The 21,545-nt window shown below is 44.0% G+C and overlaps 1 protein-coding gene across 3 annotated transcripts in view; it reads left to right on the top strand.

Annotated features, from left to right (window-relative positions):
- The window catches only part of PRICKLE2 (prickle planar cell polarity protein 2), a 184,245-nt gene that overhangs the window by 140,715 nt on the left and 21,985 nt on the right, over window positions 1–21,545 (top strand). For all 3 annotated transcript variants that reach the window (XM_048857849.2, XM_048857851.2, XM_048857850.1), the window contains 5 exons: window positions 4,934–5,047; window positions 7,037–7,174; window positions 8,533–8,736; window positions 14,625–14,811; window positions 18,157–19,020. In XM_048857849.2, the coding sequence (XP_048713806.2) occupies window positions 4,934–5,047; window positions 7,037–7,174; window positions 8,533–8,736; window positions 14,625–14,811; window positions 18,157–19,020 (1,507 nt within the window). The remainder of the gene's footprint in view (window positions 1–4,933; window positions 5,048–7,036; window positions 7,175–8,532; window positions 8,737–14,624; window positions 14,812–18,156; window positions 19,021–21,545) is intronic.

Below are 21,545 nucleotides of genomic sequence, written 5' to 3'. Positions count from 1 at the left end.
GAGATTCTCTTTCACACACGTGAATTTGTCTCAGGCTTGGTGAGACAATGCTTTATGCTCTCCAGCTGCAACCTGGCTGAATCTCAGAGCAGTCTGTCAGGACCCAGCAAGGCCAACATATCGGTAATAGAACTGGGCAAATAACGGATATGTTGGTTCAGTGGCCACACCAAGAAAATCCAGATGGGGGGAATTGCTTCAGGTCAATCCAAAATGACCATTTAAAAATGTTTCTCTCTGAAATAAAAACAAAAATTTTTCCAACCCAAAATGAAACGTTTTGTTTCATTTTCAGGAGTGTTTCCCCCCCCCCCCCCCCCTTTTAAGTTAAATCTAGCTCAATTTCTAAACAAAATATCATTTTGGAATGAAAAGTCAAAATGTTTTGACTATTTTGATTTTTCCCCCCATTTTTTGCAGCCAAAACAATTCACCAAATTCAATCCGAATTCATGAACACTTTTGGTCGTCCCTCAGCTGCATTTTTCAGCCAATTACGTGGCGCGCACACAAAATATTGCCCAGATCTACTCAATAATTCCTCAGATAAAGGGACTTCAATCTCTGTGTTAAACACTATATGATCTGCAAAAAAACTTGTGTAGGACAGAAACAGACAGCACCTGTTCTACACAGCCATGAATGCTCCATGGCTCAGTGATTGTCCCAATCCTAGGGAAGAGAATTCAGTCCTGTGCCCACGTCAGATCACTGAGGGGTGCATTGGGGAAGGAATCTTTCTTCCGCCACTTCCACAGTTGCTGCGGCAACCTACAGTTTTGCATGTGTATTAAGTCCCCACCACAGCAAGGAAGATGGGGGTGGGTGGGATTTGCATAGGAAATAGTCCTAGCTCCGATGCAACTTCTCCTTTGCATTGGGGCACAGAGCTGTACTCCATGTGTGCAGAGAGCCAGAGTCCATCGCCTGCACAACCTTCTCAATGGAGGACCCCCAGTGGAACCTCACGCACCAGGTCCACTGTCAGGGCGCCCTCCCTGCCCTTGGAAGCCGGGGAAGGATTCCCCCCTTAATACCTAGCTGGGACCCTTCACTTGAGGCTGGTCTACACTTACTGGTAGATCCGCAGTGCTGCAACCTGTGCAGTGAGTGTCAATTTAGCAGGTCTGGTGAAGACACACTAAATCGATGGGAGAGCGCTCTCCCTTCGATTTGTGTACGCCACCTCTCCGAGAAGCGTAAGGGAAGTTGACGGGAGATGCTCTCCCGTCGACACAGCACAGTGTAGCCCCCGCGGTAAGTGGATCTAATTACGTCGACTTCAGTCACGTTATTCATGTCACTGAAATTGCGTAAGTTAGATCGATTGACTGCGGTAGTGTAGACCGGCCCTTGTATAAATGCACAAGGTAAAAAGCAGCTCCATTTCCTTGCTACAGAAGCCATAAACAAATTATATTTTTCCTTTTAAAAAAAAAACAGTAGACAAAAGGCATCCAAGGGCTGGATTCTGGCTTGGTTCTTACACACACACTCACAAAATCAGCAATTATAAGACAGGTTGTGAGTATCCAGATTTTCCCCGAACTCAGGAAGCTGACATTCCAGAGACCCTCCTGGTGTTCCAGGGCAGGACGATGTCCATGTGTCTTGGTGTGGAACCCTTGCCATGGCCCAATCTTCCCATGGCCTCTATTCATGCCTTCCCCACGTCATCCATTTCTCTTCCAGGCGTCAGTCATTAGCATGGGAGATGTGCAGGGAGGGCAGAATGCAGGTGCTGACCATGGTTAAAGACTCATTCCTGCTATGCTACCTCCTGAGAATCAAGCAAACTTTTTTAAAAAATAACCTTACTTGTTCCCTTTCCCCCAACTTGTCTCTGCGTCCCTAACCCATGAGCTCCTTGGGAAAGGGACCATCCCTTCTTGAACGTCTAGAAAGCACCTAGCGCATTGTGGCCACTAACAGCATCAATATATAACAATCGCTCTGTTTTTCCATTGTTAGAGTGCACCCATTAGGGGCAAGGATTTGGTCCTTTGGGCAAATACAAGCAAAAACACCAGCCAGGGGAAATATGACTGTGCAAAATCCCACATGATGGATCATATGGCGGTCCCAAGGCATTACCAGGGAGGAGGGTCAGTACTCATAGGGAACAGACAGATGTCTTCGTGAGGACAGTCCTTCCGCTGACTCTGCAGATTGACAGATACCGCGTGGAAGGCCTGCCGAAGCTGATCTGAATATGACAAAATGTTTCAGGTTCATTTTAGGCAATGCCACGCAGGTCTGGGCCTGCTATTTTTGTTTTATTTTGTTTTGTTTTCCAAATTAATTTGCCCATCCCTACAGAAATATTTTGCTAAATTTATGGGAGCTGGCTCCAGCGGGCCTCCTGAGACGAAATGGAAAAATTCCCAGAGGAAACACTAATGGCCATACGCACACATCTGTCTGTCTGATGGCCAGGAAACAAACACCTAGTTACCAGATACCGGAGTGCAGACCTGCATTAGATCCGTAGCTCCTTTAGCATACAATGTGTTTCTTACAGCTCATTACTTGGGGGACCTGAACAACATAATGTAATTTGGCAGCTAGTCAAGAAGAAATTATTTCTGGACTCCTTCAACTTCAAGGACAAATTGTGCATAAGATCTTCATTTACAACAATCTGAGCCCAGGTGATATAGAGCAAAGAGGCTAAGCTATCGGTACAGACACTTGATTGGAAATCAGCAGACCTCAGTAATATGGAGGGTGGTATAGCCCAGCATTTAGATGAAAGGTCTGGCAGTCAGAGCTCCTGCTGGAATGTATAAGTAACTCTGCTACCGACTAGCTACGTGACCCTGGATAAATCAGTTAACATCTGTACGCTTCAGTTAGTCCTTCCTAAAGGGGTTGTATTTGCTACCTGGCACAGTGTTGTAAGGCTTAATTGTTTGTAAAGTACTTGGATATCCTTGGATGAAGGATGCTCTATAAATGGAAAGTAAGTATTATTGTATTTAGTATTTGATTTATTATTTTTAAATAAGAATTATTTGGAACTTTCCATTTCTTTTCTGGTTTCCACACTAGAAGGTTGTCTATCTGTCTGTTGCATTAGTGAAATGAATTCTGTGCCATCTGTTTGGATCATTACATATTGCCCAATGGGTTCTCGGAATCCAGCAGTCCATACTGCATGTAAGCCCCTTGCATCAGCAGGGCAAAAATACATATGGAGGCATGTAAAAAACTCACCATCAGTATGAAAGCAATGATGGGAGGATTGGAGGATTAGGCTTGTTTCAGATAAGGACTCTGGAATAAAACAGGCTGAGGGAGATTTTCAAAAGTGACTTTTGAAAGTTGTTTCAGATTAAGATAGGGTGTGACCTTAAAGTACAGTAGCTATTCCATGTGTGAACCATGTGTGAACGAGCCCTCAGAAGCACAACCCTCATTGGAGGTCAGTCCCTTAGGTATGCTGGCCAGTTTTCCCCCTTAACATGCTATGGCTCCTGCCATCTGCCCCCATTCGGTGATTGGGATGTGGGGTGTCCATAAGTGCTTTAGGGGCTAGAGGAAGGCAGGCCACCTGAAGGGTGAAAAATCTTCCTCAAACCTCTCCTACTCTAAAAATATAAGTTGGACTCCACTGGCCGTGCATTCCACATTCCTCACTCACCCTTTGGGAAAAGGCCCCCAGGAGAAGAGGTAAGTCGGGCAGCAGCCACCTGAAAGCACCAGTGGGATAGAGAGTTCCAGGGTGAAGGACCCTCTCCCTAGTTTCTGTCCTTTGAAAGATCTTGTTAGCTGGGGCACCGCAGCCCTAGTTGCTGTTGCAGTGGGCTGGCACCAGGGGAGAGGTACTGTCTCAGGAAGGTCAGATCCCTTGGTATTTCATAGGCCAAACCCGTCTTAAATTCCACAGGGGACCTGGTGGGAAGCCACTGTCTGAGCGAAGCCCTGCTAAATTAGCAGGCAGCTACATCTTGCTCTCGATTAAATTTCTACGGTATCGTAAAGTAGAGATGCACAGCGGGAGATTAACCTCCAGGTGGCGAAGGCACGAGGAGCCGTGCTGAGATCCACACCCTTGTAGCCAAGCACAGATTAAAGAGAGCCATCTGCCATCAGAGCATCTACCTACAGCTGATTCTTTGCAATTTTCAGAGCTGACCAGTGGGCGCGCTCCCTTGGCCAAAGGGGGACAATTTAATTTCTGTCAAACCTTCTGGGTGCTCTTCCCAAGCCTTCAAACATCACCACAGGCTCCAATGAGTTGAGCCTCAGCCAGCAAGCCCTCACCCAAGCCCCAGTATCAGCCAGACGACTGATGAGCTGGAGTTGTGCGTGTATTTCACACACACACACACACACACACACACAGAGGATCTCCAAGGAGGCGGGCACAATCTCCTAGGAGGCGGGCACGTTGTGCTCCACCGTGCTGTACTTTAAATAATTGTTTTAATTATATACTCGGAGACTGGAGAGAAAAACAAGCCTTCCAACAGGTTCTATCTGCTGATTATTTTCACAAATTGTTACAGAAAAGACCTTGAGGGTTTCAGAGTAGGTGGAGGCTAAAGTACCCATTAACACATTGGGTGCCAGGGAGTAGCATTGTTAACCTCTGTTGCAAAGGCAGATGTTAACACATTCTCCCGGCCAAGGGAAACATGCTAACAGTATGGACGTTAACAGAGAAAACGGTAAAGAACAACCCCTGAGAGTTAGGTTAGACATGGAACTCCTGCTGTCTCCTCTTTATCTCTCTTTTTAAAAACTAACTGAGTTGCTTTGTTTCCATATATAGAAGAGCAGATGGTTTAACTTTAAAAGCATTTTTTGTCCATTTGCACCTTTCATTTTTAGTGACCACTTGCTCTCCGAGTGTTTTGTTCTGTCAGTTGAGGAGAATGTGTCAAAGCCAATCAAGGCATTGTACTGCAGTACCTTCTTTAATGTTTAGGTTCATCAGTACTACAGTTGCCTCCCGGAAGACAAAGTGCCCTACGTGAACAGTCCTGGAGAGAAATTGCGCATTAAGCAGCTTTTGCACCAACTGCCGCCGCATGACAATGAGGTGAGTGGTTTAAAAATACCGTAATTTAAACATTGCAATATATCATATTTGGTGTTGAGGGGAATGCACCTTTTTGATTTAGCGTTGGTGTCATGATTAGCCGATCCACTGAAAGAATCTTGCCTACATTACTGCAGCTTTCAGTTGGAGTTTTCTTGATTTCATTTTAAAAAGAACCAATAAACTTTTATGTTTTCTATCATCTGTCTGGAATATTGTGCTATGAAAATGGTATGGCCAGGTGCCTTTCATGTCACGGATTGCTGTAAGCTCCCTTATGCAAAACTCCTCCAGAATTTAAAAGCCTAACCTTTTAAACCAACCTACAGCATTCGATAGCAAGTATCCAATTCTTTATTACATTTTCTAGGATGGTTTAAAAAAGCTGTAGACAGGGGAGATCTTTCTCTGCATATTTGTAAATAAATTTCTATAGAACATTAATTTCTTGAGATCCTTACTCGTTAAATCCCTATTAAGGTGATAGCTACATTATTCATTTAGAAGCTCTTGTTTTGTTTTTAAACGTCAAGTTTTAGCTTTAATTTTAATTTTTTTAATTCATCTTCCTAAAATCGGGTGTGTGCAAAACAAAGAAACCTTTCTACACTCAAAGGCAAAAACTTTGTTACAATTGTATTAAGGTTCCAGTTAAATCAACTAGAGCTTGGTTTAAAATTAACTCCAAAGTCTATGCAAAATCCTGTTTTGTCTCACCTAGGGCTTGCAAATGTGTCTAAACAGGGAGTGATTTTGTATTTGCGCTGAACAGCTAGAGGACGAGTTAAGATCTGTGATTTTATAGACGTTGAACCTCAACTCTGAGTTTCCAGTCAAAACCATTTACAGCAATGGAAGGTGTATTCAGATAATTATTAAATCCTGTGTTGTTTATGAGACGGCAAAAAAGGGCCCCATCTTTTAAATTCTTTTCTTATGTGTGCGGACGTTGAACTTGAATATCTCATGAAGTTCCATTGCGTAAACAATGATCCTCACATTGCTCCTCTGTGAAAGACATGTCCGTAACTTGTTTTATCTAGGTCATATTTTAATGTGCTTGTCTGTGCCTGGCAAGATGCCATATAAATACAATGCAATATTATCAGAATCAAGGAGAATTCTGAACACCAGTGAGGACAGAGTCAAATTCTTCAGGGCCCAATCCCGTAGGGCTTAAGCTTCAGCAGCTCCCTGAGAATCTGCAGTGCCTGACAATAAATAAATACGTAATTGGCTATTACAAGTTCGGGTCCTCATCCTGGAATTTTTCTGCAAACAGGGAGGGAGTTAGGCATCCATTTCCCATTGAAACTCAGTTAATTCGATGACTCTGCTCATGTGAGTAAGGAATGTGGAATTGGCCCTGTTACTGCTCATGGCAGTAGCATTTCTCCCCAAATGCCATAACCCGATTCCATTGGGTTCAAATTAGAATCAGATCAAATCTGTAAGCACAAAAATAATATTTGAACTGTGGAAACCTCTCGTTCTCTGAACTTTCGGTGAGATTATGAATTTGTTGTTTACATCGTCCCCTTTCCCACCCCTGCCCCCCCCCCCCAAAAAATCTGGAATTTCTAATAAATCCTTAGCTGCAGCTGGGCATAGAGTCTTCATCGCATAGCAAATAATTAGTACCACATCATAAACTTATGAAGAGTGGGTGTCACAGGAGAGCTTGTTGCTGAACCATTACAGGGCTGCTCTAATACCTCCAGCATGAAAAGACTGAAGGAAATAAATGACTATCCTTTACTGGATTATAAAGAGCATTCATGGTCTCAGCCTTTCCTTACTTGGGCCAGATCCTCAGCCAGCTGAATCAGCATAACTGCATTTGCTCCAGATCATCCCTGCCGAGTCTCAAGTGATTAGTTCTCACTTGGTGATAACTCAACCAAGCTTTGAAAATAGAAGGCACAGTTACAACAAGTATGTTTGTGGTTCTGTTCATGGTAAAGCAAAATATCACTGCTTGCCTATTAGGTCCGCTATTGTAATTCACTGGATGAGGAAGAGAAGAGGGAGCTCAAACTCTTCAGCAATCAAAGGAAAAGGGAGAATCTAGGGAGAGGCAATGTTCGACCATTCCCCGTCACCATGACCGGAGCCATTTGCGAACAGGTAAGTGCCAATTATGGGACACGTTATTATTCTGCCCAGTGGCTTCCTTTGATTCACATGGGGCTTTCTATACATTAGCTTGGGTTGTTTTAAATGAGAGCAAGCCATTCTGTCCCTGTGTCAGGCACTGGGAAGTCTGATCCCCCTGTGCCTATGTAGAGGGAATGCATGCATCCGATACTCTCACACATGCACTGCAATCTCTCTACCTCTGCGTCCAAGTTCTCCCGCCAGAAGGCTGAATTAACCCTTAGGTAACTGGCTAGCTCCCAAGTGGGAACAAGCTGGGTGTTTTTAGGGGTTTCCCAGGTCAGGTAGCAGGCAGTGGTGTCAATTTCATGCACAACTTGGTCCCGGCAGGCATCCCAACCCATCCTGCCTCCCTCACGGCTGGAAGTAGTCCTGATTAATCTCCAGCCTGTACTCCCCACAGGAACCACTCCTGAAACACTGGTTCTTGACCCCAAAACAGGGTTGAGGCAGTTTGATTGAGCTCACGCCCAGAGTGTCAGTGAGGGAACTGGCTGGAAGCCAGGGTGGGAAAACAACAGGGAAGCAGCCCAGTGCGGGAAAGAGGGGAGAGTTGAGGAATGAGCCCAGATCGGTAGGGAAGGTTGGTTTTGGGATATTTAGAGAGTGGGTTGTGGGAAGGGCGACTGCTGGAAGAGGGAGGAGTCAGATGATGGAGGAAGGACGAATGGGGCCCCTGGTGTTCAGTTCAGGAAGCTGTAAGTGAAAGGGAAGTATTGTTACATCTGACATCTTCAGAAGCATTTGGCTTTTCAGTGCAGTGATAAGTGACCAGCTGGCCAAGGCGGTTACTCCATTTGGCTTTGCCATAGAGTTCCCCAACCAGCAGAAACTCAGCCATGCCAGGAAGGCCATTTCCCCCCTTACAGGCCTATGGAGGAAATGCTCCCTGAAGGCACCACGCTTGCCCATAGGATCTGACTGGCTAGCCTGCGAAGACAGTGCCACAGAGCTGGGTGCGGCAGAAGGTAGCCAGAGTCAAGCCAGCTTTGGGACACAGCAGTAATTGTAACCGACTAGCGTCCCAAGAATCCTCTCTGTTTGTTCTCCGGAGAAACTGTGTAGATTTGCTGCCTTTAGCGTCCAGAGAGAGACAGCTGTAGCGCATAGGGTCCTTTTGGGCTGCCCTAAACCGCAGTCTAGGATCAAAGAGATGGTGACACCAAAACCAGGTTTCATTGGATGGGTCCAAACACTGTCAGCCGGAGGGGGTGGGGGGAAAAAGCTCCTGCTTTATCACGTTGTATAAGTCACCTTCTGAAACGTGGTGTGCCCCTTTGGACTAGTGTCAAACCAAGCCCTCTTCCTGTTTGTTGTTTTTCTGCCAGTGTGGGGGCCAAATCAGTGGAGGCGACATCGCTGTATTTGCCTCCAGAGCAGGCCACGGCGTTTGTTGGCACCCACCCTGCTTCATATGCACGGTCTGTAATGAGCTGCTGGTTGATCTGATCTACTTTTATCAAGAGGGGAAGATTTATTGTGGCAGACACCATGCGGAATGCCTGAAGCCTCGATGTGCCGCGTGTGACGAGGTAAGAACAAGCTCCGCTTCGTGTTCGGTGCTTGTGTTATGCTATTTTGGGTTACTACATAGACAGTTCTGATCGCAGTGACTGGCACTGAGCCACCTCTTCAAAAACTCAGCTCATCCATCCCAAATTTGCCGCCGTGGCTACTGGCCCATGGAATATGTGAAACTACTGGACCGTGGGAGTCGCCTAGCTTCTAGCCGCACTGCCTGTTTCGCCGTGAGATACTGATTTGGGGCATCCTGTGGCCATTCAAGTCTGCCATTCTCCTAATTACGGCCTGTGCTCAGCCCATTGGCCATGAGACTGGGAGACTCGCCATCCTAACCGAGAGGGTCCTGCCTCTCCAACTACCGCCAGAGTCCAACTGCGGGGAGCCATGTGGGTCAAAATGAGGGGGACCAGCAAATTATTCTTGCAGGAAAGTAGCGCTGCGGGATTCCGTTCCTGCAGCACGTGTCCCTCTTGGTCATCTCTGCCCCATGTTGCTTTCATGCTGCCATCAGTCATTTTCACCAGTAAAAGGGAACGGGAAGACACCACATTTGCATGGAACTCCGTTGATTTTGGGACTTCACTGAGTGATGTCCCCATGAAATGAGGGGCACCAGAGAGACATGAATAATGGGCTTGTTACTCTGAGTGACCATCAGCCATGGAAGAAATTTTAAAGCGGCAACGCAGCCTGGAGATGGCTGAGCCCTAAATCAGAACTTGGTCCGGGAGGGCTATAGAGGGGCTTATCAGACTGAATTCTTCAGGTCCCTACAGACCCCAGACCCCCCAGCTCCTTAGCAATGTAGGTAGGTTCCAACTCCCTCTCCAGCCAGCACCATGTCTCTCCTAGGACTGGGAGGTGGAGAATGGAGCCGCTGCTCAGGCAGGAAATATTAGTCTTGAACAGTCCATAGGCCAAACCGGACCCATGTCTCGGCTTCTCCTTAGGGAGATTTGCAAGGGGATTCTCACAGCTGGAGGGCTGTAGAAACCACTGTGTACTCCATGGGGATGACAGGAGAAGCAGAGTCCAGGCCCATGATAAGAATCTGTGTTGTGTAGGTGAGGGAAGCTAATTTACCAGTTCAGCAACTCTGTACTGTGGGGGATTCTCAGGAGCTCACCTGTCCTCTGACTAGGCTGTCCACTGAACAGTCCGCTTCTGCCTCCTGGTAGGCCTTGCATGAACAGTATGGTTGTAGAGACTTTTGGATGGAGAGAGCCTCATGGTACCTTTGTGTTCAAGGTAGCTGAAAGCTGCAAATTTGCATTGACTGCTAACCATTTCCCCTCTTCTATAATGTCATGAGCTTAGCAAATACTGCAGAACATTCCCTGTTCAATTTTTAAAGGACATTCACTTTCCATGAACATTTGTGGGACTGTGTTTTAGTAGCACCAAGGATTGTGGAAATATTTGAATCCTCACAGTGAAGCTGAAATTCTCTTTCCACAATAATTTGCACCATAAACCTGATTGTCAGCATTTAAGCTCATCCAGTCGTGGAGCAGAACCAGTATTGTCCAGCTTATAGGACAAGCACAACTATGCAATGAGAAAAGGAGTACTTGTGGCACCTTAGAGACTAACCAATTTATTTGAGCATGAGCTTTCGTGAGCTACAGCTCACCAAATAAATTGGTTAGTCGCTAAGGTGCCACAAGTACTCCTTTTCTTTTTGCGAATACAGACTAACACAGCTGTTACTCTGAAAACTATGCAATGCTACTTTGATTTCCGAGCTCAAAACTAACTTTGTGCAAAAATGTGACTAATGTTAAATAATGAATAAATTGGAGAGAATCGCAATATGTTCGCAGACCAAACAAAATGGGCTGATTCGTAAAGTAAATAATTTGTTAGGAATTATTGACTCAGCTCTAACATGGACTGTGATTGGTTACTTATAAAAGGCAAAGATTTTTATGCTCAGACTAAAAATGCTAAACAGAAAAATGATGTCAGGCCTGCTGAGCTACTAGGGCTTGGCGAAAGTCAAATCTTGCCTGTAGATAGGTTCTTCCTTTAGAAAAATAATCACCATATTGTGGGATTGCTGATGTTGGATACTCTCTGCATACAGCCACTAACATTAAAATAAACTGACCCTGCAATGTTCTGAGTTTTGTGGATAGACCTGCAGCACCTGGTGTGTGTGTGTGTGTAGAGCTGATAAAGCTCAACTTCTACACTAAGTGGTAGAGAAAACACACAAAGCCATATAAAATTTGGTGGTTTCAGTTTGTTAGGGTTCATGAATATTTTTCCCTTTGATTTCAAGTTTGCACCCCAGGAGATTCGCACTGGGAGGTTTCAGGTTCAAATCAGCCCAGGGTCATGCTAACCGAGGTCTAGGTTTACTCACAGGGTCAGGGCCTTGGAGAACTTTTCAGTAACTTTCCTGTAATGACATACCAAGTGGTGCAATTTCATCCCAGCCATGGATGATGGTGCCTCCACTGTACCCAGGTCTACCAGCAGAAACCTCACATTTGCACATTTGAGGAGAGAGCGTTCTATATCTTATGATATGTGGAGTTTGACTCTACATTGTATTGAAATAGACCTTCATAGAGGAGATTAAAGGGATATGAGAAGCAGAACAAATATACAAAAAAACCTTCGAGGCTGATTCTGGATGTTTCTCAAGTGTCAATCTCAGTTTAAAGGCTGGTGAAGGAAATTGTTCTGGCTTGGAGAGTTATGAAAACTGAAGTGTGGAAAACCATAAGTATTATAAAAATCCTAAATCCCTTCTGTGCAAGTGTCCAATAAAAATCCCACTGTATATCCACATGAAGTATAAAGAGCATTGACTTATGTATCCAATTATATTTGTAATGTTCCCAGTAAAAAACAAACTCCTAACCATTGAAATGGCCCTGTTTCTGGTTCTTTTAAGCGGAGTAACTTTTTTTCATGTACTTTTATCCTTGCAAAGTCCTGTTACAAATTCTAATACAAATACCTTGTTCAATTCCCTCTTTAAAACACTTCTTCTACGTCCAAAAATAATCACAAATAATATGAAATAACTGCAAAACAAAGCTTCCTATTCACCTGCTCGGCAGAATATACTGTGCTGATCCTAGCCTTTGTCACGGAGGCCAAGTAGTTCACTGCATAGGAGTGTTGTTAGAAGTTGAGAGGCCGAGACTCTATTTGCAACTCAGCTGTTCACTCAGTGTAACCTCAAATAACTCAGCTAACGTCTCCAGGCCTCAGTTTCCTCATCAATAAAATGGGGATGCTGATTCCTTCTCGTTTTTGGCCGTCTGTGGATGAAAAGCATTGTCGGGATGCTACGCATTACAGCTGCCGTCTCGCTCCTCACCCCGATAGGTTATTGTTTTTGTTGTGTTTCAGTCACTCTTTATATTAAGGTTCCCTTTATAAATGGTTCATAAATGATTAATAGGGGTTTTAAAAAATGTTAATCAGTTATTAATCCAGAGTCCCACAGGTCAAGGAGTTGCTTATTACTTTGACTTCACATCATCCACTGATGTGCTCAGAATCATCTATAACTCACACTACTCGTGTCTGTAACATGTTTATAGCATCAATGAGTCGTTCATTAACCCTTCAGACACCAGGTACCTTAATATAAACAGTGACTCTGTTTGCACTGTAATCCGTGCAGTGATCCTAATTAGTACAGTAAGATCCCGGTTAGAGGATCTAAACTTTTTGTTTTCCTGTGAAGTGCTGTGCCTGCCTGCAATATTGTGCTATAAACGGGGTGGATAAAATGTGATCATTTTTTAAAGTAAAAAAGAAAAAGCAGTTTTTTATTCAAATTGGATTTTTTTATTTAAATTAAATCCAGATTTATTTTTTCAAAAATAAACCTATTTAAAATTAAATTTTGAAATTGACAAGTTATGTTAAAAGCTAAACATTTTATAATGTATTAAAATCATTTAAATTGAATGCAAAAATAAATATTCAGCCATACATGTTTGCTGCCAAGTTTTAAAGAGTTAAACCACTGAACTTGTGGAAGTCACTGGCTAAGCACCTGGAACCAGAATCTGTCGAAAGGCTAAGTCAGCTTTTGACAGCAGTAGCTGCTTTCAGAAGATGCAAAGAGAATATTTTTTTCAGTTCAGTTTATTCCACTAGTTCAGTTCAATGACTAGTTCTTTCAAAGTAAAGAAACCAATTAGGAGTTGAAAGAGCGGGAAAGCCTGTTTTCCTCTTCCAATCTCTGGATACAGCCATGTTTGAGAGGATGAGATCTACAGGTTCTAAAACTTTGAAGGGCATGGTGGCCAGAAACAATCAGTTCAGCTCACTAACTACAGATATTCTTTACTTTTTCTAAATAAATCAGTTTGTTTGAAAGTAAAAAGCTGTTTTGATCAACAGTTTGGTCAACTTTTATTTTCTTATGTATCCAGGGTAGTTTTATTCTTTTTTTTAAAAAAAATCTGTTTTTGTGCATTTTTAATGGAAGTTGACTTTCCATCCAAATGGAGCTTGGCACAAATCATAAGTACGAAATTAATCATCATCTACTAAATCAGAAATGCATAATTCATTTTTTTTCTAACATAAAAAAAGGAAAAGTTAAGAATCTGAATAAAGGTAAATTATGCCAGTGTTTCCCAAATGGTGGGTCCCAGCTCACCAGTGGGTCTTGGGAGGGATCCGCACATGGACACGCTCTCTGGGCAGCAGGCAGTGACATGTGGAACGGGTTCCAGGCAGCAGCGGCTCAGAGGAAGTGTCCGGAGCCAGCAAGCAGACAGTCAGCAATCACAATCTGGTCACAGGGGGACAGAGACCGGCTAGGGCTGCAGAAGGGGATGGGGCTGGGAAAGCGAGAACCAGAGGGCTGGAGGGAGTTGAGCAGGAGGCTTGGGCTGAGAAGGGAGGGGAGCAGGTGATTGCGGGGCTGAGAAGGGGAGGGGAGCAGGTATGGAGAGGTGGAAGAACAGGGACAACGTTAGGTCCCCAAGAAAGACAAATTGCAGTTGGTGGGTCATGAGTAAAATGTTTGGGGACCTCTCAGTTAAACCAAACAATTGTTTAAATCAGTGGTTCCCAGACTTGTTCTGCTGCTTGTGTAGGGAAAGCCCCTGGCGGGCCGGGCCGGTTTGTTTACCTGCCGCATCCACAGGTTCGGCCAATTGCGGCTGCCAGTGGCCGCGGTTCACTGCTCCAGGCCAGTGGGAGCTGCTGGAAGTGGCAGCCAGTACTTCCCTCGGCCCACGCCGCTTCCAGAAGCTCCCATTGGCCTGGATCAGTGAACCGTGGCCACCAGGAGCCGCAATCGGTCAAACCTGCAGATGCGGCAGGTAAACAAACCGGCCTGGCCCGCAAGGGGCTTTCCCTGCACAAACGGTGGAACACGTGTGGGAACCACTGGTTTAAATAAAGGTGTATAGCTAGAACGTAGCCTCTTGCATATCAAACAGAAGCACCAAATTTAGTGCCAAGATTTAGGTGCAATTCAACGCATTTTAGAGATTACCAATCAATGCGAATCAACATTTCTTTAAGAAAATAACTAAGAAGCAGAAATGCAGAGCACGGTTAAAATGGACGTTTTAAATCAAGGTTTCCTGCTTGCTGATTTAAATCATAATTAAAATCAATCCCCCTGGCTATAAATAAAACCAAGGCAGCTCTTTTACTTCCAAATCCTGATCAGGGCTCAGGGCTTCATTGTGCTAGGTGCCATAGAGACAAATAACAAAGATGACACTCCCTTCCTCCAGGGAGCTCCCAGTCCACATGTTGGACAGTACGCAACAGGAGAGGGAAACTGACAAAGGCGGTGGAGGTGAGCGGCGTGGCCGGCGTAACACAAATCTCCATGTTCTAAGCCCTCTCTCTGTCCGTCTGCAATCCTGGTTGGCTCATTTCCTTCTCTGGCTTTTCCCAGATCATTTTTGCAGACGAATGCACCGAGGCCGAAGGGAGACACTGGCACATGAAGCACTTCTGCTGTTTTGAATGCGAAACGGTGCTGGGGGGCCAGAGGTACATCATGAAGGAAGGCAGGCCGTACTGCTGCAACTGCTTTGAGTCCTTGTATGCGGAGTTCTGCGACACCTGTGCACAACACATAGGTAAGGGCAAAATTCCCTGCGGGCTGTCAACAGGAGAGCGCACAGGGGGGGGGGAATGAAGTCATGCAGCTTTTGATGTGGGTTCATTTAAGACGGTGATATAGTGCTTTATTGTGCTGTTGCTTTTATTTCATTGGTTTGGTAATATTTTGAGCGGAACACACCTGAGGCAACCTGTTGAAATGACTTTTACTTGAAAGGACATTTCTGGCACTGTTACTTGTTTCAATAAATCCTTCGGAAACCATTTGGCAGTGCAGGAGTCTGTATGGGACTTCAGTCAATACCGCCGCATTTCCGCTGTGCGAGGAAAATCTATGCACAGCTGCCGCCAGCCATGTCCCTGCCCTGCGGAAATAACTATAGATGCAAACATCTGACTTTTCCTGGAGAATCAAGAAAGGTAATTTATTTGTTTAAATGACTGCTTTTACAGGGAGGCAAAAGAGAGGCTGATCATATCCCCTTTTGTGGTAGGGAGGGTTTCTTGAAACAGGAAGAACATTGGAAAGCAGTCTCAGGAGATAATAAAACTACCAAAAGCAAAGATTTCACTGACTCATTTACTGTCCATTTTAACATTTTCTTTTAAATACTCTTGCACTTGTTGTAGCTGATCCTCCTCACTCCAGCTCTCAAAGGGGGCATATGGGTTAATGAGCTGTTCCAAGGGGAAATGTGTGTTCATTAGAAATCATTAACATTTCAATTTGCTTTTTTAATCCACAAATAGATGCGATATGCTCAGCAAAAAAAGAGTGAGAGAGAGAGAGAGAGAGAGAGAGAGAGAGAGAGGAAAAGAAAAAGAAAACTAACAACAACTGCAGACTTAATCTAGATTTCTGGTGCTGATATTTTGCTGCTCTAAAAATATATTTGTACACTGGGTGCTAGCTCATTTCATTCCTAAACACTGATACATTAACATTCCTTAAGCTAGTACCAATCACAATGGTTAACATGAGCTTGGCAGCTAATGTTACTACATTCTGGAATCTGCCTGGCTGTTTTGCTGTGCGTTGTAAAAAAAAATAAAAATCTCTTTACACGGATGGATGCACAGACAGGCTTTTATTTGTACCCATAGGTAAGTGCACATTTTTATGCAGTACTGCACAGTGGGGGTGGGGAACCCTTTTTCTCACATGAAATGGCCCAACAGTCAACGGAGGAATAAAAATTTCAGCAAAGCACTTAAGGACGTGCTTAACTTTGTCCTCCATCACGTCCCTCCTTAAAACTGATGTCTGCTGTGATGCCTTCAGAACACTCAACCCTGGAGAAGCAGCTGCTATGCTTATCACACTTGTCTCACTGTTACTTTGTGCTGTCCACCTGTCTGTCCCTTGTCTTCTACTGAGATTGTAAGCTCTCCAAGGGAGGGAATGTATTTTACCATAGATTTGTGCAATGCCTGGCACAGCAGGGCTTGGGCCTCTAGGTGCTACCACAATACAAATTATTATTATTATTATTAATAATAATAATAATAATGCAAACATGAGCTTAAGCGCCATATCAGTTAAAACTAAGCACGAGCTTAAGATCTTTGCAGAACTGGGGTGTATAGCAGGGCCTCTAAATGAGAAAGAAACCTCATGCTTCTCCTGGAGGTAACTTCAGGAGAGAGGGCGCTATCTGGCTGAATAAAAAGCTGATGTTCTACCCACTGCTTTCTCTCCCTTTGGCATTCAAATGCAATATAAGTGGTTTGCTTGTTGCACTGGAGAAAAGAGTTACACTGAAAACAGTTCTAGCTCGGAATAGAATGTGCTAATGGGTATATTATAATGGGTTAATGGGAAAATTTATATATATAAAATTAGTCAAATGTACTCTCTGTGTGCAAACTTGTGTTGCACACACATATAGTTGAGTTCTTCATAATGTTCTTTATGCCCTGCGCATTCTGTATATCATGCAGCCGTTACTAAGGTAATTACTTTTTCCCAAGAACTGCAATGTAACCAGACATATAAAAATATGAATTATAATTGTGTCTTCAGATGCTGTTTTCACCCCCCTGGAAAATATTTATATCTTTGACCAAAAAAAGGATTACCACGTATGTACTACACACATTCTTTGTCTGCCTCTCTTTGAGCCAGTCTGTTGTAATTTCTTTTGGTGTTAGGCTCTTCTGTTTATAAATACAGACTAACTGCTCTCCGCTTGCAGTACACATTTGGGTAGGGAGGGTTAATGAAAACGCATTTTGAATCTTCCCCACAGGATTCCCAGGAGGTTGGAGTGACAATGTAATGACTGTGTTTCGGTTTAGTGGTTGTGTGGGTTAAGTGCTGACGGATAGACTGCCCTTTGCCCACTCTCCCATTGGCTACCCCATTTTTAAAAAACTGAATTTTGGTGTGGGGGAGTGGAGATACAGCACATTAGTCTGCAGTGAAGCCTTTAACACCAGTTAGTAAAGAGGATTTCAGGGAATACAAATGATTTAAAGCCAGCTTCCCATTGTGAGTACAAAGAAGAGCTAACCTGGCAGGGATAATTCTTGGGTAAATATGGTGGTGATCAATTGAAGTTACAGCTGGTGTAACCTATGACTGGTAAGCCTCGTGCGTCTGCTTGTTCAGAACAGATTCTCATTGTTAGGCCTACAATGAATTTAATTCCCTCAGTAAGCCAGGCAGGGCTGAGTGAAGGCAAACTTGATCCTCTGTATGGCTGCTACCTAATGGATTTGAGTATAAAGCAATCCAAGGTGATTGTTCATGTAGTCTCTTTACCTCTCCTCTTTAGAGAAGAGGCTAGAATAGTTAAAAGAGTTTGGGTCTTAAAATCTACAGGGAATAGAGCAGTCAAGGGCAGGGATGGGTTTATATTTAGCTGCATCTCAAACCTGGGAAAGCAGCACAAATTCCTCTTCTGGGTTGTTGGTTTTTGTGGGTTTTTTTTAAGTAGCTAGTGGTTTTATTGCGTTGACTTCAACAACTTTGTGAAGAAACTTTCATGTTCCTACCATTTAAAATATGAAATAAGTATTTAAAATTCAATAACCCCTGACTCAGCTGTGCCACCGTTTCTAACGTTAAGTAAGTCCTTTGGTTAGGCCTTGAACCTGTGAAGACTTATACTTAACTTTACACAATTTAGTAGTCCCATTGAAGTTACCAAAGGATTGGGACCTATATGTGGATTATTTTTATGGGCTTGCTCCTCAACATGAGGAAAGGTTGTAGAATCAGGGCCTTCTGTGTTTTCATTCTTGATTCATCTTTCATGAATTGTTAGAAAATGAAACCACTGAAATTTCTGGGGAGTAACTTCCAATTCATGACATAGCTCTTACACTTTCTATACGTTTTTCTCCCCCCCTCCCCCAAGGTATTGACCAGGGCCAGATGACTTATGACGGCCAACACTGGCATGCTACAGAAACCTGTTTTTGCTGTGCTCAGTGCAAGAAATCCCTACTTGGTCGACCTTTCCTACCAAAACAAGGGCAGATATTCTGTTCGAGGGCATGCAGCGTGGGCGATGATCCTAACGGCTCGGATTCGTCAGATTCGGCATTTCAGAACGCAAGAGCAAAGGAGTCCCGCCGCAGTGCCAAAATTGGCAAGAACAAAGGGAAAGTGGAGGAAAACATGTTAAATCAGTGCAGTCAACTGCAAGTGACCTCAAATAGACTTTCTGCAGATGTGGACCCACTGTCGCTACAGATGGATTTGCTGAGTTTGTCTAGTCAGACTCCTAGCCTAAACAGAGAGCACATATGGAGGAGTAGAGATGAACTCTATCACTATGGAAATCAAATGGAGCAAAGTCAATCCCAAAGCCCCTTGCAACTTCTCAGCCAGTGTAATATAAGGACTTCCTATAACCCAGGACAGGTCCCAGGCACTCAACCAGATTTATGGGCCAAACATTTCAGCAATCCAAAGAGAAGTTCATCTATAGCAATGAAGGGGCATAGTGGAAGCTTCATCCAGGAGTGCAGAGAAGATTATTACTCAGGAAGGCTTAGGTCACAAGAAAGCTACAGCGATATGTCTAACCAGAGTTTTAATGAAACCAGAGGAAGCATCAAAGTTCCAGAATATGATGAAGAGGAAGAAGGCGGGATGTCTACCCAACAGTGTCGAACAAGGCATCCAATCAATGCACTTAAATTCACTGAGGCCCTAACACCCACCGAGCAAACGCCACGGGGCTCAATGGAGTCCCTCGCCCTTTCAAATGCCACAGGTAAGACACTACCGGCTAGCACAATGTTCTGTTGTTAATCCTGCAGCCAGACAGAAAGGTAGGTGAATCCACCTATTAAAACAAAACTATGGTTTGCTGTGTGGAGGTAGAATTGCAGAGCTCTGCAGCAGCATAGGGAATGCATGTGGGTGATGATGAAAAGGTAGGGATGCCTCCAGGGTTTGACAATCTTAATAGATTTTTGCAATGCAAAAATCAGAGTCTGAAGCCCTGTGGCTGTGTGGTGGAGCCAAGCAGCAGCAGAGCCGGTGACTTGCTTTTGAATCCAGAGGGCACCTCCATGGTTACTTTGTTTTCCGATTTGACTGTCCGTTGTGCTAGGTATACATACACATAAAATTCCTAAATAACTGGATCAAACATAAGAACGGCCAGATTGGGTCAGACCAAAGGTCCATCCAGCCCAGCGTCCTGTCTTCCTACAGTGGCCAATGCCAGGTGCCCCAGAGGGAATGAACAGAACAGTTAATCATCAAGTGATCCATTCCCTGTCACCCATTCCCAGCTTCTGGCAATCAGAGGCTAGGGACACCATCCCTGCCCCTCCTGGCTAATAGCCATTGATGGACCTATCCTCCATGAATTTATCTAGTTCTTTTTTGAACCCTGCTATAGTCTTGGCCTTCACAACATCCTTTGGCAAGAAGTTCTACAGATTGACTGTGCGTTGTGTGAAAAAAATACTTTCTTTTGTTTGTTTTAAAGCTGATGCCTATTAATTTCATTTGGTGGCCCCTAGTTCATGTGTTATGAGAAGAAGTAAATAACACTTCCTTATTTACTTTCTCCACACCAGTTATGGTTTTATAGACCTCTGTCATATCCCCCCTTAGTCGTCTCTTTTCCAAGCTGAAAAGTCCAAGTCTTACTAATCTCTCCTCATATGGAAGCTGTTCCATACCCCTCATCATTTTTGTTGCCCTTTTCTGAGTCTTTTCCAAGTCCAATATACCCTTTTTTGAGATGAGGCGACCACACTTCACGCAGTATTCAAAGTGTGGGTGCACCATGGATTTATATAGAGGCAATATGATATTTTCTGTCTTATTATCTATCCCTTTTCTAATGATTCCCAAAATCCTGTTTGCTTTTTTGACTGCCGCTGCACATTGAGTGGATGTTTTCAGAGAACTATCCACAATGACTCCAAGATCTCTTTCTTGAGTGGTCACAGCTAATTTAGACCCCAACATTGTATATGTATAGTTGGGATTATGTTTTCCAATGTGCATTACTTTGCTTTATCAATATTGAATTTCATCTGCCATTTTGTTGCCCAGTCACCCAGTTTTGTGAGATCCTTTTGTAGCTCTTTGCAGTCTGCCTGAGCCTTAACTATATTAAATAGTTTTGTATCGTCTGCAAATTTTGCCACCTCACTGTTTACCCCCTTTTCCAGATCATTTATGAATATGTTGAATCGGACTGGTCCCAGAACACACCCCTGGGGACACCACTATTTACCTCTCTCCCTTCTGGGAACCGATCATTTATTCCTACCCTTTGTTTCCTATCTTTTAACCAGTTTCTGATCCATGAGAGGACCTTCCCTCTTATCCCATGACAGCTTACTTTGCTTAAGAGAAGAAGTTACATACTCCTCACCGGTTCAGCTTCATTCAGAAATCACTCTTCCCTCTCACTCCATTAACCGCCCTCCCTTTTGACTCAGCCCCTTCGCAGAACCCTTGAGGATATGGCAAGCTCTGCAGTGTGCCCTGAAGGTCAGTAGGCTTGAGTGCTGTCAGACCTAGATGGGGAAACAAGTTCAAGAGACCAGCCTGCCACCATGTCTCTCTCCCATGGGGGCCAGTGGCCAGAGCATCTTAGCTGATCTCATGCACCATGCGTCTATTTGAGAGATGTCTTCAGAATGTAAATGCGAGTTGATCAGGACTGGGACAGAAGGGCATGGTGGAGGACAAGTGAGGTACATGCCCTATTGTGTCTACAGAATAGCAAAGAGAGGAAAGAAGACAGCTTGTGCTCCTCTTCTGGTCTAGTTCTACAGAAGCATAGATACCGAGCAGAGATCAGAGTGAGAACACAGTATGTGACAGCCAGCAGTACAACCTCCCTGGAACCGAGAAAGTACCGTATAGTCTGTAAAACAAGGGTGCATGCAAGTAATGGAGTGTCTGCTTTAACTGTGGAAATCCCAGAATTTGCAGGTTTAATAAGACAGTCGAGCATTGCAAGACCTTGAATTCACCTCACTTTGATTTCTCTTGTTTACTAAATATAATTATTTTGGGGTGCGGGATGGGGGGGCTTTTAGTGTATTTCAAAACAAACCCATTGCTGCTCTTTAATCCTTCCTTTAAAAGAAGGAAAATCATTAATGCCAGCTGCTGGAGAAGAGACGGATTTTAGCCTCAAGAGCCCAAGGAGCTCTCCTAAGCAACAGCTGGGGGCAAAAATTATTTCAAAATACTTTGAAATATAACCCATGACAGGCCCACAAAAAGCCCCCTTTTGTGTAGTGTTTTTTTAAGTAGAACATT

This window comes from Caretta caretta, chromosome 7 (assembly GCF_965140235.1).
Source record: "Caretta caretta isolate rCarCar2 chromosome 7, rCarCar1.hap1, whole genome shotgun sequence".
NCBI lineage: Eukaryota > Metazoa > Chordata > Testudines > Cheloniidae > Caretta > Caretta caretta.
Note: the sequence above shows the minus strand (reverse complement) of the source record. Positions and strands in the feature narration are given on the sequence as shown.